Source organism: Aplidium turbinatum, chromosome 13, assembly GCF_918807975.1.
Source record: "Aplidium turbinatum chromosome 13, kaAplTurb1.1, whole genome shotgun sequence".
Taxonomy (NCBI): Eukaryota; Metazoa; Chordata; class Ascidiacea; order Aplousobranchia; family Polyclinidae; genus Aplidium; species Aplidium turbinatum.
The window spans coordinates 18,982,670-19,000,056 of record NC_137484.1 but is presented as its reverse complement, the minus strand read 5'-3'; the positions used below and the strand labels follow the sequence as shown (position 1 = coordinate 19,000,056).

The 17,387-nt window shown below is 35.7% G+C and overlaps 2 protein-coding genes across 2 annotated transcripts in view; one reads left to right on the top strand and one right to left on the bottom strand.

Annotated features, from left to right (window-relative positions):
* The window catches only part of LOC145781954 (uncharacterized), a 93,707-nt gene that overhangs the window by 26,452 nt on the left and 49,868 nt on the right, over positions 1–17,387 (top strand). The window lies entirely within an intron of this gene.
* On the bottom strand, positions 14,544–17,153 carry LOC145781713 (C-type lectin domain family 4 member A-like). The gene is made up of 3 exons (XM_082593381.1): positions 17,081–17,153; positions 16,074–16,241; positions 14,544–15,222 (listed from the first exon to the last, which is right to left on the bottom strand). Exons 1-3 carry the CDS (start codon positions 17,151–17,153, stop codon positions 15,008–15,010), a joined length of 456 nt encoding a protein of 151 aa, XP_082449507.1. The 3' UTR covers positions 14,544–15,007.

Sequence of the window (17,387 nt, the reverse complement as noted above, 5' to 3'; positions counted from 1 at the left end):
CATCAAGTGTTCTGTTTTAATTGTATATTTCTTACAAGATGTTATTATCTGCTGTATTACTGTCCTATAATGACCTTCACAAAACCTTTATTATGTAATGGAATTCTAAAAGTTTTTGCATACGTGCAAGACTAGAAGGTTCCCGAGTTGATCGAGCAATTTGTCCAGTAGTAAGCTCTTATGACGTAACAAAAACTGTTATGTGCAGTAAAACTTGACCAGAAGCATGAGTTCTTATGACGTAAAAATTGTACTTTCTGGAAGTTACTGGTCAAAACAAACCGTCTATAAATAGTAGCGTAAAGAGTAGCACAACATGCTGAAGCAAAATAAAATTTTAATCACTATTTTATTGCGTCCCCCCCCCAAAAAAACTCAAATTTTCAGAATTTTTTTTTCAAAAAGTTGTGGTGCAACCGACACAGAATATTTGTTTGTTCCAATTATGCAACATTGAGTCTATCGAGGGTCAATTGAAAGTATTTTTTGTTTCATTTTCTTCCCAAATATTCAATCTACTCTCCCAAAGTCATGTACTTCCCAAATTTTTTGTTACAACTATGCAACATAGGGCGCTACGGGTAGATGTGGCAATGAAATACACTTTATTGATTTCAGTTCACCCCGATAGTTCATCAGTGAAGTGCCCAATTTTATGCACAAAGGAACCGCAAGATTAATCGGCGCTGGTTCAACTCTTAGGGTGTACGCATGAACAAGGCACTTCAAGGACTGCTTTCCATTCAGTGGCACCTAATGGATGGAATAACCCACAGACAACGACACAAGCCTCTACAAGTATGCGAAACTGCCAGGAATAACTTATAGGAGGCTTTCTCCATTTGAGAACACAGATAAAAACTACCCAACTATTATTGCTAGTAAGTTATGCTTTGCTTGGCCTAGAAAATAATTAAAGTCGTAAATCAATATTTAACATTTCCAATTTTGTTTAAAATAGACTGACACTGACACTGATATACAGTAACAAAGTTACAATGTAAGAAAACCGATAAAGTAGTTTGGCGGACAAAATACATTTGCTTTGTGTTATTGGCAACTTGTAATTTTATTTTCAGGAAGCAGATCTGCGACTTCAAGTTCAGCTGCAAGCATATCCCATCATTACGTGAATATTCAATACGCTGACTAAACCAATCAACACGGATTAGAAAAACATCGCAGTTTACAATCTATGGGTGTGCCATTGCGGCATTAAAATGTCCGTTTATACAAATAAAAAGAAATCAAAATCACATCAGATGCATCTTGCCGACACAAAACTTCAAAGACGTATCTGTCCTAATTTATTTTTTAACTGTTATACTTGTTTGCTTCTTGTGTCTGTAACATAATATAAAAAGAAAATATTTCGAATATAATATTCCAGTATAAAACGATTACGTGTTGCTTACAATGATTCTTTTAGAATATTGCACAATTTGCCTCGTTATGTCAGTGCTCGTAAATATCAAGTAATGAATAATATAACGTTTGATGCTTTATTGAGAAAAAACATGTTTTTGTTTATCAACCGTTGCATACACTCCTCAAATCGCTTCATATCAGACTTGATGTCATCTGATTGTTTTTATCGTTGTGAATACTTTCAATTCTTCCAACGCTCCTTGTATGTAAATTTGTAACAGTAGTGAGCTTTTAAACCGACGGCATCCAAAGTGGCTCTCTGTGACCATTGTACATATGCAGTTTGTGTATTATTTCGTTGCTTTGTTTTGGATATGGACAGCTTTGTCTGACGCAAATAAATAATAATAGTAATATAAAGAACACTCATTTAATTACGTCTGCTTTTGTTATGTCGTTTCATTGATCGCATTTTATGGGAAACTCTAAAATTTGGGAAACATTTTAATGATTCAGCTATAGTACACAGTACATATATTTTAAGGTATCATATATGTTTCAAGTGTGGTACATTGAAGATACGAAAAAGATGCTATGTAGACACATCATTAATATATAATTTTGTTCTCACAAATGTTGTTTTCAGCACAGTTTTCTAGCTCCTTGAATCTACCATTGAAAAACAATTGAAAGAAAGCAACCTTTGCAATAACGTTGCTGAAAATACGTTAAAGTCCCTACCTCAAACAAGGTTCCAAACATAACGAAAACAGCTTAAATATTAAGGAAAAGGTGCAGTAAACAACATTACTGTACTTCGTGTGCAGTTAAATACAACGACGCGTAATAGGGAGGTTATAACGTTAATAGCTTCTGTCATGTTCGCTTGTGCAACAGCAGACCTTATGTCGATCATTACTTGCTGTAGAATAAACTTCCTACGAGACACAGTTTTCTTGTTTCCATGCAAAGGTGCAAAGCACTAAAGCGCTATAGGGCGTACGGCGTGTCGCGATTGGTAATCAGGGGATTTAGATGTCGCGGGATTGGCCTGACAGAAAGTTGTTTCCTACAACTTTGCCTAGCCCTGTAGTTACTGTTAGAAAAGAAAGTGGAAGTCACCTAGCAAATTGCTATGTTAAGAAATATAAATACCATATGAAAATAGTCTTTTGTATTTTGAAATATGTTATTTTTTCTAAGTAAGCGGAACTTTTTTTTTATGTTTATTGTAAAGAATTTAGACTAAAATATAAAACTACTTGCACAGCACAATTTTTTGACAAAAAATTACCTTTTTTGTCCTCTATGTAATCAAATATCTTCAAAACACAGTGCTATAAAAAGTTTTTTTGCTTACATAGGCTACTTCAAAAATTGTAATCAAATACATGTATCAATTCGTATAGCACAGCTGTATGCATTTGCTTTGCAAAGTTTGATTTGTGTCAAATAAAAAAATAAACAGATGAAACCAAGCAACCACACGGCATTTAACATAATATATTAAACTGAACATAAACTATAAACTACGAACGTTTTCGGCCATACACATGTTAGCCCTTTTCAAGTAACGAAAAAATAACTGATTTTACATCTACATTGAAATAAATAACTAATCTACACACTAAATAGAAAACGAAATGCATCAGAATGAAACGGCAAAGCAGAGGAGAAAGGCACATCACATGGCGGTGTTCCAGACAATTGTTCACCTAATCAAACGTCATATAAAAACCGTTCAAGTCTACTGAATCTTACGTCATGGAAATTCCTAAAACATGAGCCAAAATTGCACCATCGTTCGTAAGACTTGTGTCAAACCTGTTTAAACCTGTTTCAGTTTGAAACCTGTTTAAACATGAAATATTGCGTCACACGAACTGCTCACGTGCCTTTGAGTTATCACAAATTTTTCTGATTCATTCGAAAAGTTGTTTGTTGGAAGTCGGTCGCACATTTAACTGGTTTATTTGGTGCTTGCTAGCTGGACAAATTCTCCGTCTTTTATCCAAGTAATCTGTATCGTAGTGACAGTTTTTAGAGGTGTAAGGCGTTGCATCTCGATTTCGATAGCCGCGGGCTAATTTTACAGGAATACACTTATTAAATAGACGTTTCAAGGAGTGTTTCTTTTTCGGTCACTCCATGCAGACAAACGGATCCGGGAACTTTATGTTACAATTTTCCCACGAAGAGATTATGGTTTACCGCTGTGACCAGGCGGTTAATTCCGCGAGGCAAACACGCATCATATGATGAATTAAGAAAAGACGTTAAGCAAGTAAGAAGCACCTGCGGCAAACAACTGCGTATTGAGGTTAGGATTGCATGATTTTATTAGCAAAGCCTCGTAGATTTTAGTGTCAAATTCGGTGAAACATTTACGCAAAACTCTAAAAGATTTCAAGGATGGTTTGTTGTTTAAACATGATTGGCAATCGAATATAGCAATCCACGCGGCATTTGGCCACGAGAGTGAGGGAGCACTTAGATTTAACTAATTTGAACAGAAGAAGTGCCAAGACCATATATTCGATTGCCAATCATGTTTAAACTAAAAAAAAAATCCTTGAAATCTTTTAGAGTTTTGCGTAAATGTTTCACCGAATTTGACATTAAAATCCACGAGGCTTTGTTAATAAAATCATGCAATCCTAGCCTCAATACGCAGTTGTTTGCCGCAGGTGCTTCTTACTTGCTTAACGTCTTTTCTTAATTCATCATATGATGCGTGTTTGCCTCGCGGAATTAACCGCCATATGATGTGCCTTTCTCCTCTGCTTTGCCGTTTCATTCTGATGCATTTCGTTTTCTATTTAGTGTGTAGATTAGTTATTTATTTCAATGCAGATGTAAAATCAGAATTTTTTTCGTTACTTGAAAAGGGCTAACATGTGTATGGCCGAAAACGTTCGTAGTTTATAGTTTATGTTCAGTTTAATATATTATGTTAAATGCCGTGTGGTTGCTTGGTTTCATCTGTTTATGGTTGAAGAAAGTCACCTCTTTACCAAAATTGTAAAATAAAAAAATGTTGTGAAATTGTAGGCCTATTGTAAAGTTTGAGAAAAGTTTCCTCCAAAATACGAGTTGAGAAATTGCTTGAAATCTTGCTTTAGAGTAAGATGCAGAAGCTACTTGACCACATCAAAATAGAAGATCTATTGACAATGATAAAGCTACATCCAATTGCAGCAACAATAAAATCAAAACTTCTAAAATTGTTTGTCCACACTAAAAGATCAAAATTCGGAATCAGCAAAGTCTACACAGTAGGTAAAGTCAAAGTAAAAAGAAAACGTGGCAAACAACCAAAACGATGGCAAGACAACATTCAGGCATGGACCGAACTCACTGTGGCGACACTGGGCGAGTTAGCTTAAAATCGCCCCTATTGAAAACAACTAACCCATGTTGATGCGCAATCTGTTGCAAGCGGAGATGGTGACTGCTGATGAAGATACAGAACAAATAAGCCATTGAAATAATTAGCTAAGTGAGGTTTTCAAAAAATAATTTATAAGTTAAGTCATAGCCAAAACATCATTCAATTTCTCCATCACAGTCTTTCTGTAGCTGATGTCAGGTTTTGCTAGTGATCATGGAAGCTATGCTAAAGTAGGCTGATACTCTAATTCTCCAAGACAACAAACAAAATTATCAACTGCAACTTAAATGTCACACACTATCTACTCGCAAAGATACTTCTTTCATTGTGGTACTTGATTCCAAGCATTGACTGCCTCTTGCATGAAAAGTTTCCATGATCCTCGGTCTTTTGCTGTGTGTATTAGGTGAATGTTGGAGTTGGTTATGTCGGTTTGTTAGTTTAAGTAGGTTAATTTTTGTCTGCCTTGGGCACGCTTCCATTCAGTTTTGCCTGTGAGAGAGAGATATTCTAATTTTTCTTTTTGTAGCACGTCTCCTAGAAATTGAAGTTTTTTTTGATATTTTTCTGTAGATTCTTTGTTTGAATTTGATTTAAATCATAGTTTGTCATAAAATTTGTATTGTTTAGATATAACAATGATGTTTTTCCTCGCTTTGATGTTGATGATTTTACACTCGACGACTGCTCAAACTTGGTATCAGCATAATTCTATTGAATATTACGTCAGCACCTCTGTTGCAAATGGTTTTGACCAAGCACAAGAAGCTTGTTCAAGTTTATCTGCCACTTTGATTCTTATCCAAACAAAAGACGTGCAAGATTTCCTCACTTCAATTACCTCCTTACGCTCCGTCCAAGGTAAGTAATTTTTACTTATAAATGATCCAGGGTATACGAACAACGGTAGACTCTTCGAAATTGTAAGCTTGTAGCCTATAGGCTACACCAGCGTTTTTTAACCCTTTTAGACTCACGGACAGGAAATGGAATGGGATAGAATGGAAGGCATATTTTGCGATGGAAGATGGAAAATGTCAGATGGAATGAGACGGAAAATTTGGATGATGGAATGGAAGACAGCTCCATCATTCCATCTCAATTCCATCGTTAACTTTCTTGCACGGTTTTAAGACATAACAAAATCGTAAATTAACTCGAGTAAAAGTTGCCTTTTGAAGACATTTCTCGAACTGAAATAATTTGATTTTCGATTCGTATTGAACCAACGTGACTGTTGCCGGGACGGTTGTTCGAGAACAGGAAGTCGACAACATTCGCAGCGAAACAAGCATCCCCGTGAGTAGCATATAGTTTCACTTCAGTCATTTAAATGCACTATATCGCCCTTGAATCGTTCTATTTGTGTGAAAACGTGAACAATCAAACCGTTTGACAAACAACAATGTTTGTGGCAGCATGTAGAGCGCTTTGAAAACCAAAGCGCATTTTACATTTGACAAAAGTCCGAAACAAAAATAGTAGGCTATATCATACACAAAACCTAACTTTTATTCATATCGAAGCTACACCTTGAAAGCATCGAAACAAAACTTGCGGTTATAGAAGACAAGTTGCCCCCACAAACATACAAAAAATTAAACGATAGAATAGAGAGTAAGCTTGCCCCGCTAGAAACTCCAAAAACACACTGGACGAAAATCGCCGCGCAAAAACATATCGACGATAAACTCAGAGGCATAAAAAAAACAGTCATCTAAGGAAAATACCCCTGATGTTTCACATGAATTGACAAAACACGGAAAACAGCCACTCCAACGCATTCCATCTAGCTGCGTTTCCTGTACTAAAAGTTTTATAGTTGCAATGAAACAAGCCCACTTTCAGGACCACATCAGATATTTAGCGCATAGTTCGTAGGCTTACGTGGGATACAATACAGAAATCATAAAATTTGCAAATGTAAGACATTTTTAAGATGGAATGGAAGATTTGTATAATGGAATGGAAATGGAATAGAAGAAAATCTATGTATTTTGGAATTTCAGTTGTTCTGATAGGGTTTTATGCTGGGCGGTGTTTCGCAAACAATACGACAATAACTTAATTTTTGATTTAATACGTGAAAGTTTTTTGAAATAAATTTTATTATTCATATTTAGCCAGTCTGACCTGCGACTGAGTACGATTTTTAACTTCTGCTTACCCTGGAGAATCCCTGTCAAACTACACTGGTTGCCATTATTGAACATCTTTGCCGTTTCACAAGTATTTAATGTTGGACAAGTCTTATTTAACCATTGAAAGACAGTTTCCAAGAAAAAACAAGAGGATAATATTATTTTTTATATAAACTGACAAAAATAGCATAGGCTACTTTAGATTTACTTGTTTCGTTGATTTAAACTAATTATCATTCCAAATGATGAATAACAATACAAAATCCGATTGATGCAGCCTAAGCTATAGAATGTAGAGCTTTTGTAACGGTATAGTTACTTTTTATTTCAAATAGCTGAAACACGCTGTACCAACTAAATATGGGTGGACCCCTAAAGAGAGGTGGGTCTCCAAGCAAGTTTTTGGAAGCGGTAAATACGCCTTACATAATTCAAGCTATTGAACATTGAGCTTTTGCAGCAGTATTTACATAAATGTTTTTATTTCAAATTGCCAAAAAACATTCAACAAACTGACATAAGTGGACCCCTAAGCATCCGTGTCCCCCACACGCCAGAGGGTACAGGGTTAGTTAACACGGTCCTCAACAAGGCGACCTATTTCTAATAAAAATACTAGTTTAATATTTAGTTGAGATCACAATACACAATTTTGAAACACAAGGACAAAGTTTCATAAGTGCAACAATAGAAATAAGTGCAAACATACGGTAAGCTTGAATTTATGCAGTATTCTCTCTCCATAGAATACATCATCGGCTTGAAGCGTGCAAGTACTACAGGCACATGTGATTTCGTATGGACCGATGGAACCAACGAATGCGATGCTTACACAAACTGGGCAGATGGTGAACCCAATAACCTTAATGGCGAAGAAAGCTGCGTGACGATGCAAAAAGGAGGGAAATGGTTCGATAAGAGCTGCTATTATTTCGTCAACTATATTTGCCAACGAGAAGGTAGAGCATCTGGAAAGGTTGTGATGTAGAGTAATGTGGAATTATCTGTAAACTATTTTTTTTAGCAATTACAATCACGTATTGACGTGCAACAAGAAATAAAATGACCGTCATGCTACAATCGGTTGCCGAGAAACATATAGTTGATTGGTTTGTCTTGATGATTCATGTGGAGGCTTTGCCGTTATGGTTAGCGAATCGAAATTACTTTCTGTTCTAGTGATTACTTAGCTTTGTGCTGACAGCTAAGAAGAACGCTCGTTTCCACTCAATTAAATAAATTATTTTTATTTTAGGAAATAACCATTTGTGCCAAAAACAGGTTGCATTCTCATAAACGTGACAGAAACAGTAGGGCTACTCCCCCTTTAGTAAAATAAATTATGCTTTTTTTAAAAGGTGATGTGATAAAGAGAGACTATGTGGAGAAATGTAATGTTTTCAGGGAAATGTATGTAATAATTTATCTCTTTGTTTCAGTCGGTATTTCGCCTAGCAAACTTAAACGCAAGCAATCTTATTTAATAGAAACACTAATATCAACAACAACAACCTCAACGACAAGTCCAGAAACAGTACCCACAATAGTAAATTCAACAGCACCTTCAAAACTACTTACTGCAGATTCACTGACAAGTTTTGCATCAGACAGCGCTGTTACAAACAGTTCAACTTTTGTGTCAACTGTTTTGGATGAAGTGTTTTCAACAGGTGAGTTCTGAGTAGGCTATCTTATAGATCTACTGTAAAGTTTTAAAAAACTTGTCTCTAATGTAAGCAATCTGGTTTGAAAGCCACAAAAAACTTTACCAAAGCTATGTTTTCAGCTATTCAGAAAGAATATATATTGCTATTTAACTGCAGACGGGTGTGTGGACGGCTCCCGGAGCGGACGCACTAATGATGAGACAGGAAACAAATCCATTTCATATGGAAAATTGTAAACCTGCAAGATGTAGTGGTATCCATCTTGAACTCTGAGCGTTGCGCAAAAAAAAAAAAAAACTCGTAATAATGCTATTTAAATGTACCACGTCATTATTTAGATGTCTACACTTTTCTCAACAAGAAATAGCCTATAATGGCAGTGCCGGTCTTTGGGGTGTGCAAACCGTGCGATCGCACAGGGCCCGCAAATTAGGGGGCCCGCAGTTTACTTAGAAAATGCAGTAATTTTGTCATTTCCAATGGAAAAATTCAACAAGCGAAATCAACAAAGAAATTAGGAACAAGAAAACATAGAGACTCAACGGGTGCAACCTATTTTGTCCACTGAAGATTTTGTACCCTAAAAAGATCGAGAAAAAAAACAACATAGCCGAAGTCGCTGATCGGAGTTGCCGCAAACATTTCAAAATTTCTCTCGATCTTTTCAGGGGACGAAATAGGTCGAAATTTGATTTTGTTACTCTGATTTCAGGGTACGAAATTGGGGTACAAATTTTTCAGAGAACGAAATAGGTTGCATCCAGACCCAACATAGCTTTATTTCCGAAAAATGGCAAAGAATGCATGATCTTATCCTTTTGCTATGCCACCGGACAGCACCATTTTACAGTATATATTCATACCCAAATTTAAAACATGTTCTCAGAACGCCCTAAATTCAAAGTAATTTTTCAAAATTTTCTGGGTGAGGCCCCCAGACCCCCCACCGCTAGGTGTCGCCTTCGGCGATGTCAAACAACCCCTCCCCTTTCAAAATACTTAGCTACGCTACTAAAGTGGATCATTGTCATTGGGGCCCGCAAAGCATATTCCGCACAGGGCCCGAAATACCCTAAGACCGGCACTGATAATGGCATCAAACTATCACAATATGTTGAGCTGCAAATGTTTTATTACATAACAAAATTTAATTCATATGATTTATGGATAAGCCCAAACGTTTCTTCAGTCGCTTTTAAAAACTTGACGTGGATGCACTACAAGAGGCAATTTTTTCTGAAAAAGTTGTCTGCAAAATAAAATAAATTTGATGCAAATTCTTGAATTTTCTTTTCATTTAAAAGTATCCCAGGATCGCTCTGTCAATGCTACTGATTTATGACTAATTTTGCTGTTCATTAAACACAAATGTTATTTACAAATTTAGATAGGAGTAAAATGCATTGTCAAGCAGATAATGTCAAGTTGTTGAAAAAACTCTTTCTCATCTCTATTCGTTCGCTTGCATTTCAGTTATTGTTGTTGTTTTGGGAATCTAGTTATTGAATGAATTGATTCGTTGAAGTTTTAGATTTGTGATCGTTATAGAGGAAGTACCTTAGTGTCTGATCCTTTCTATGACTTTAGCAGCTTTTCAATAATACAGTAAATCAATTGAACAAGTGTCTTCTTTTAACCTTCTTGGTTCCCTCATAACAACGGCCGCACGATGTAAGAAAGAGATACGAAGAAGACCAGGCCTAGCTAAAGACGCTTTTAATATACTGTTAGCTATTCTATTGGATCGCAAGATTTCTATTTCTCTGAAGGTGTGACTTCTTAAACTGTTAGTGTGGTCTAATCTCCAGAATGGGAGCGAAACATTGATATTCATTGCAGAAACTATACGCGTAGCAGTGAAGCACTTAAAATGTGGTATTACAAAAGATTGCTCCGGTTTCATATGATTCGAAAATCTTTGTCTAAGCAGACGCCATCTCGGGAGACGTGCTCGTGCCAGACAACGAACAACATTTCTATCTAATTTTCAACAAAATACATCAATTAACCAACCAAGACCTCTTTGCGACATTGCACGACACAGGGAACGTTGAAACAATTTACGAACTCATTGTAGTTTATCAAACGCCGAATCGACTATGATACTGTAGCAGTTGTTATCTATTTTGCAGATAAACTTCCAAATGAACCTCTATTTGTCAGAAATATCATAATAATCACTGCCGTTGCAAGTGTGATTGGAACCGTGTTGATTTTTGTGGTCATGCTGCTCGTGATTAAAAAGATGAGGAATAATAAAAAAAAGTAAGCTAGCCATTAACGAGTTTGTTCGTCTTATAAATATAATAGAATGTTACAATAGTTTTGGAAACGACTAGCAGAAGTACAGTTGGAAAAAAAAATGTTGCATCTAGTATTGACGGTCTAAGATTTAAAAGATTAACGATAATAAAAACAAAATCTTGTTCGACATCACAAAAGGGTATGTCAAGTTATAACCATTGGTATAGTCATGTAATTCTAAGAATACGATGCAATTTAATTTCAAAATTTGAGCACTTGTTAAAGATTTTCCATCTTTGCAGGAACAATACATCTAACGACTTGTCCACGGACCTCAAAAATAACACAAATCCTCAATATCCAACAGGTTTGTCACATTTTGATCATTAACTTTTTGTAAGTTTTTATACAGTTTCTGAGTTATTCTTTCAGGTATTTCAAAACAATCTTTTCCTATTGTTGGCTGCTTGTTTATTGAAAATATTTATGAATTTATACAGTAATAACAATCATTCATCAAGTACAGTAGTTACTATTCGCTAAAAACCAGAACAAACTGTTTTATCTTCATTGGGATAATGAAAAAGTTCTTATTCAAATAGAATCCTTATTATCAATTAATCCTCATCATTAGCATAGAAGAATTCTTATTCAAATATATTTTATTTGAACAAGAACCTTTTGATGGTCCAAGTAAAGGTGAAACAGCATCAGCAATATCTATAACAGCATGTTGACGTTTGAGTGAATAGTAACTGTATTGATGTAATGTGCTTTGCTTGACTTTTTTGCTGGGCATTGAACACTTTTTGTAGGATTGTTTGTTTGTTTGTTTGTTTATCTTTATCCTGCATTGCGGGAAAGCGGACTTGAGCGCTATGCATCGGTGTACGCCTTCCGACATACACCTGACCTACGCTGCAGCCGACAGCAATGTCTGTTTCCGGTTGTCTACTCTACTTATGACTTAAATTTGGTACTACCCATTACTCGAAAATCGATCACTAGGTAGAGGCAATTATCGTAAAGTTTCTTAATAGTATTTATTGCTTAATACCAATCCTATGTGACTAACATACGTATTCGCCATAATAATTTCGGGATTTTGTTTATTTTAAAGTATATGTGAAGCAAACTTTCATGCGAAGGATTTAATATGAATGAATATGTTGATTCCGGTAATGTTCCTTGGCTTTGTATGCTTGTGGTAGGCCTACATCCTACAGTAAGATAGTATTTTGTGATCCTGTCTTGAACTAACTTTAGCATAGCAACTGCTTCTTATTTCTATCATAGAAAACTGGAACAACACAATGAAAAACCAGCCTCACACTTATTTGCAAATTGAAGCAGAATCAATTTCTGTTCAACAAGGAGAGAGTAAGTCTGCACACAAATTGAAAAGTAAGTGTGAAATCGTAAGATAAAGGACAGAATATTGTCAATAATGAAGTTATATTAATTCATGATGACAGCTCTCTTGTAAAATAAGTGATTACCATCATCAACTTGTCATACCACTACTGGAAGATAACACAATAAATCTAGCATTTGATCCGACAAATCGTATCTCTTACAACTGGTTGATAACTTGTTGTAATTTTGTTTCTAGAAAGCAGATCTAAAGCTGCAAGTTCGGTGGCAATTCAACCTCATCAGCACGTGAACGTCCAACACGTTTATTCAACTAAGATTGACTACACATTTTAAAGGTTAAAGATAGTTGAATCCAACTACGATACAATAAACTGTCATCTCGTACATTTGGAAATACAAAAACATCATCGTAAATGACACAATTTTAAATGTGATCTTCTTGAGCTTTTTTTAATTGTGTTTTCACAGTTCTCTCTATCTCTTACACATAAAGAGACTTTGGAAGAATTGATGACGTAATTTATAGAGATATCAAACGTTAAACAGTCAATAAAATGTTCTACTTTTGAGATTGTAGATTGATTCTAGAAATTCTTGAAGTCTTCAAATTGAATCACGCAGCTACTTATAAGAAGTATAGTTTGACCAGAACCTTCCAGAGACTATGGTAATTTTACATCACCAGAACTCATTTTTTTTTGATCAACAAGTTAAAGACGTTTCCAGAATCGCACGAACGCAAAATCTTCTGGAAGCAAGTTTCGCAATAAAAGATTACGTAATTAAAGTTTACTATAGGATAGGAACTGACAATAAAACCTTGCAAGCATTACACAATTAAAATATCACACTTGTTTGTTAATATATAATGTAGCCTGCCGTCTGGGCTATGCTTATTAATTGTGACAAATTTAAGACATTTTTCAACTCATATTGGTTGAGAATACATTGCAAGTTGTTGGTAGCATAGTTATGAATGTAGCATTATAACGTTCATGAATCATGAATATAGGCTACTATGCTGAAAAGTTCGATCTATAAACAAGCATGAAACTTAGATTAAAAGTATAATTTTGACGTTTCTGTGTTTAGGCTATAGTCTGAGGAATTATTGTGGGCTTCAGCACCTGATGAATTCGTCCTTGGAAAAGCATTTAAATATTTAGCAAAATTGTTCGGTGACGTAATATTGTTGCACAATGGTGACAATAACAATAAAATATACAACACTGAGGCAAAAAAAAAAAAAATTTAAAGAAGCTTGACCAAATAAACTGCGTTTATCAATTTTTATGATTAGAAAATGAGTTACCGGTAGCCTATTTGAACAGAACGCAGAAAATTTTCTTAGAGATTAAAAAAAATCGCTTGAAGCTATGTTAAACGCAACCATTGTAACCTACTTTTACTCCAAGACAGAAACAAACGTCGGCTTCGGAAAGGAAAGAAACTGGAGGCTTGTAATTATTCTTATGTTCAGGGCTGCCAGATAGTTTGGAGAATGTAATCAACGTTTAAGTGTAAGTCAGCGTGTAAGTCAGCGCGCGAATTGAAAATTCGTAAGATAAACAACTGAATATTGCCAATAATGAAGTTATATTAATTCATGACCACTTAACATGAGTTATATTAATTCATATCCGCCCGGTTAGCTCAGTGGTTACGCGCCCGACTCAAAATCATGCGGCGCTGGTTCGACTGAGCAACAAGGTGTGCGCTTGAGCTACGCATTTCAGAACTGCTCTCCATTCAGCGGCAAATAATGAATGGAATAATTCCCCGGCAATAACACTTCAACTTCAACAATCGGAAAACTTCACTCTGCCAATCTCGGTAACCGGCCCTGCGTCAAGAGCCTCTACAAGCATGCGAAACTACCAGGAATAACCAATCAAGCTTTTGTCAGTCCGAGGATAAAGGTTCAAAACCAACCAACCAAACGTTTTTTGGCTAGAAAGGTCGTAAGTTTTTTCGTTTAGTGGGCAATGTAAGCTGTGTAATGTAAGCTATAAATGCAATTCACTGTCCACAAATGGCCTATCGCGGTCTTTCCTGTTGAGTACAAAATGAATTTTCCTTAGTTGCGCTAAAATTGCATCACAGACAACTTTTTATAGTCATTTGCCTTTACTCTACTCCAGAAAAGAGCAGATCAATGGTGATCAAACCCTTGTATTTAGTAAACCCTGCGGTATCGAGCAAGCTTTTACGATCGTGTTTTGTCGCTTCTACCTTTTTTCAAACCCTTACTATGTGATGGCAAGTAATATGTCTAGCTTTGATGATCACAAACTAAACACGAAACTGAGCTGTGTCTTTTATTGTCGAAAAGTAATTTATTTACAAAAAAAACAAAAAACGATTAAACGCACCAGCAGAGTGACAAAACGAAATAGTAAGTCGACAAAGCACATAGGCTATTTTCTAGTAAAAGTATACATTTCTACAACTTCTCTTTGTAACATCACATTTCAAAATAGCATAGCTTCTTTACTCAAACATGGAAAGGTATTGTTTACATCGAATTTAAGTGAGTGCAGCCTGTTCTCGGCACAGATGTTTATTTGCAAAGAAATTTGACGACACGCATAGAAGGCTTTCAGAAACCGCAAGTAAACTATGAGATTGAAAATTTATGCTGCTAAATAAGCTGTTCAACAATCAACAAACTAAATGCGTTTTCATTTAGGAAATTAGGTTGAGACAATATGGCTGACACACGGTATTCAAACTTCTGAAGCGGAAATATCACTTGATTTAGAGATAACTTCGGATTAGTTTACATCCCATATGATCTCAACCTTTTCAAAAGCTCTAATTTATCGTTGACAAATATAGTTGATGTTAAGATTGCATGGCTCTGAGTACCATTCCCCTCCTTCTTTCATCACTGCACAGTTATCAACGCCAGAAAAGTTGTTGGGTTCACCATCTGCCCAGTTTGTAAAGTCATGATCGCATTCGTTGGTTCCATCAATCCAATTGAACTGACAACTGCCGCCGTATTGTTTACGTTCTAATCCGATGTAGTAATCTGTTGAAGGAGAATAAAGTTTCAAGGTTATCTTTGCACTTTATTTTGTCATCGTGTTGCACAAGGCTTTGTTTTTGTACTTCCTGTGCAGTGTTCATGGATAAACAACTGCATGCTATGACTTAAATATCAAACGACATTTTTATCAGAAATATATAATTCAGATACTTTTTTTTAGAAAAATGTGTTTTTCATTGAAGGATTAAAATTTATCGCTTGTTGAAGAAATTTTAAAGTATTTTCTTATGGAACCTTAAATGGACAAGCGTTCTAAGACCATAAAATATTCCATTAGTGAACCTGCTGTTTTAGAAAGGATCAGTCAGTTTAACTGGGTGGTTTTATCATAACCGGTTCGCGAACCGAAACAGCAATCCACGACAACAGAAACCCCTGTCCAATCATTCGATTAAAGCTATGCAACAAAGTAATGCAAAGTGGAACAAGAATAAATGCAAATTGCAATTGTGCACAAAAATTTGCTCATTTTTAGCAGGCTTCAAGTTATTAAGACCTTTGGACGCTGACAAATGAAAGTGAGTAAGACGGCAGATAAAGCATTGGGTATGGGAAGGCATTTTTTGTTGACATTAAAATTAAAAATAGCATGACCTCAAAATAAAAAAAATGACTTTGCTGACTTAGCTTTGCCCTAATACAAATGAAAAAAAAAAATTAACGTTTATTTATTCCACCTGACCGGTATGGCTAGGAAATGTCTTCAAAATTGACATTGTTGTTGTTGTCATAACTATACTCTACAATCTACATCTGCGTCTCTAGGTTTACCGTTGCAATGAGTCTACCGTTATGAGCTCATGCAACGATCAATCACAATGAAAAATACTTACCAGACAAGGAAAATGCAATTGAAGTGATGAAATCTTGCACGTCGTTGGTTAAGATGAGAACTAAAGTGGCAGATGAACTTGAACAGGCTTCTTGTGCTTTGTCGAAGCTACTTACAGAAGTGGCGCTGACGTAATATTCAACAGAATCATGTACGTGCCAAATTGGATCTATGAAAGTAACAAGAAAATTATGACAAAACGTTGTTTCTAGTCAGCAAGGAAATGAAAAATTCAAAGAAAGAATTGGTCTCCAAGCAACACGTTTGCGGAAAAAATTAGATGGTTTCGCAGTCGTGTCGTCGTCAAAATGTGGAAAATATAACAAGAAAAAACAGGCTTTGTTGTAACGCGCCAGGTTTTATTTGCAGTTGAAAACGGCTTAATCAATAGACCGTTGTTGGATCATCTCTCAAAGTTGCTTAAAGGAGACTTTCAAATTTAAGAAGCTTGTATTGTAAGTTTCCCTATCCTTTTCTAAAACTTCCTTCAACACACAACTTTTGAAGCTTATTTGGTATTCTTTTTGAAGAATTAAAAATAGTTCTTTACAAACACCAAAAGATCTCAGCCATCCGGATGACATTAACAAAAAACTGAAGTGATTGAAAGTAAACAGTGAAACTCTACCTTTGAGAAGGCGCCTTCCCGCAGGTAAAGCGCTAACGAATTAGGTGAAGCGTGCGCAGAAACAATTAAGTAAATAAGCCCCGGGAACAGTTGTACAGATGTCTTTAAAATACAAAAATTTATGAAGCAAACTTGTTATGGAACCGATAAACCACTATTATTGAAATATAGTCTACAAACCTTCAAAATCACAAGATAGATGGTAGACGCAGAGGTGTTTACAAATTTAAAGTAGACTACCAACAGTAGCAAAAACAAAAAAGTTGAATTTTTTATTGATCTAGTGATGTTATTGAAAACTTTAGGTTTTTCGCTTTATTATATACAGTTTCTATTAGCTTTCCATTTAAAATCAAATTTCTTACAATAGTATAGGTTACCTATTTGTCTTTGACAAATATAGTTAATGTTGAAATTGCATGACTCTGAGTACCATTTCCCTCCTTCTTTCATCACTGCACAATTGTTGTTGCCTTCACTGTTATTGGGTTCAGCATTTTCCCCAGTTTTTAAAGCCAGCATCGCATTCATTGGTTCCATCGATCCATTCGAAGTCACATGTGCCAGTGATGCTCACACGCTTCAATCCGATGTAGTAACCTGTTTGATATGAACAAGTCATATTCACAAGTACACGCACGGCCGGCGATCATCATATATAACCTGTATGTCATTTTCTCCATCAGT

Bases quoted from the DNA above. Each gene is read 5' to 3' on its own strand.
- LOC145781713 (XM_082593381.1), bottom strand. From the start codon at position 17,153: ATGAAAGAAGGAGGGAAATGGTACTCAGAGTCATGCAATTTCAACATT. The intron at 16,242-17,080 runs GTAACCTATACT...TTACTTTCATAG, and splicing joins TATTTGTCAAAGACAAATAG to ATCCAATTTGGCACGTACAT. The intron at 15,223-16,073 runs GTAAGTATTTTT...CTCCTTCAACAG, and splicing joins AATTGCATTTTCCTTGTCTG to ATTACTACATCGGATTAGAA.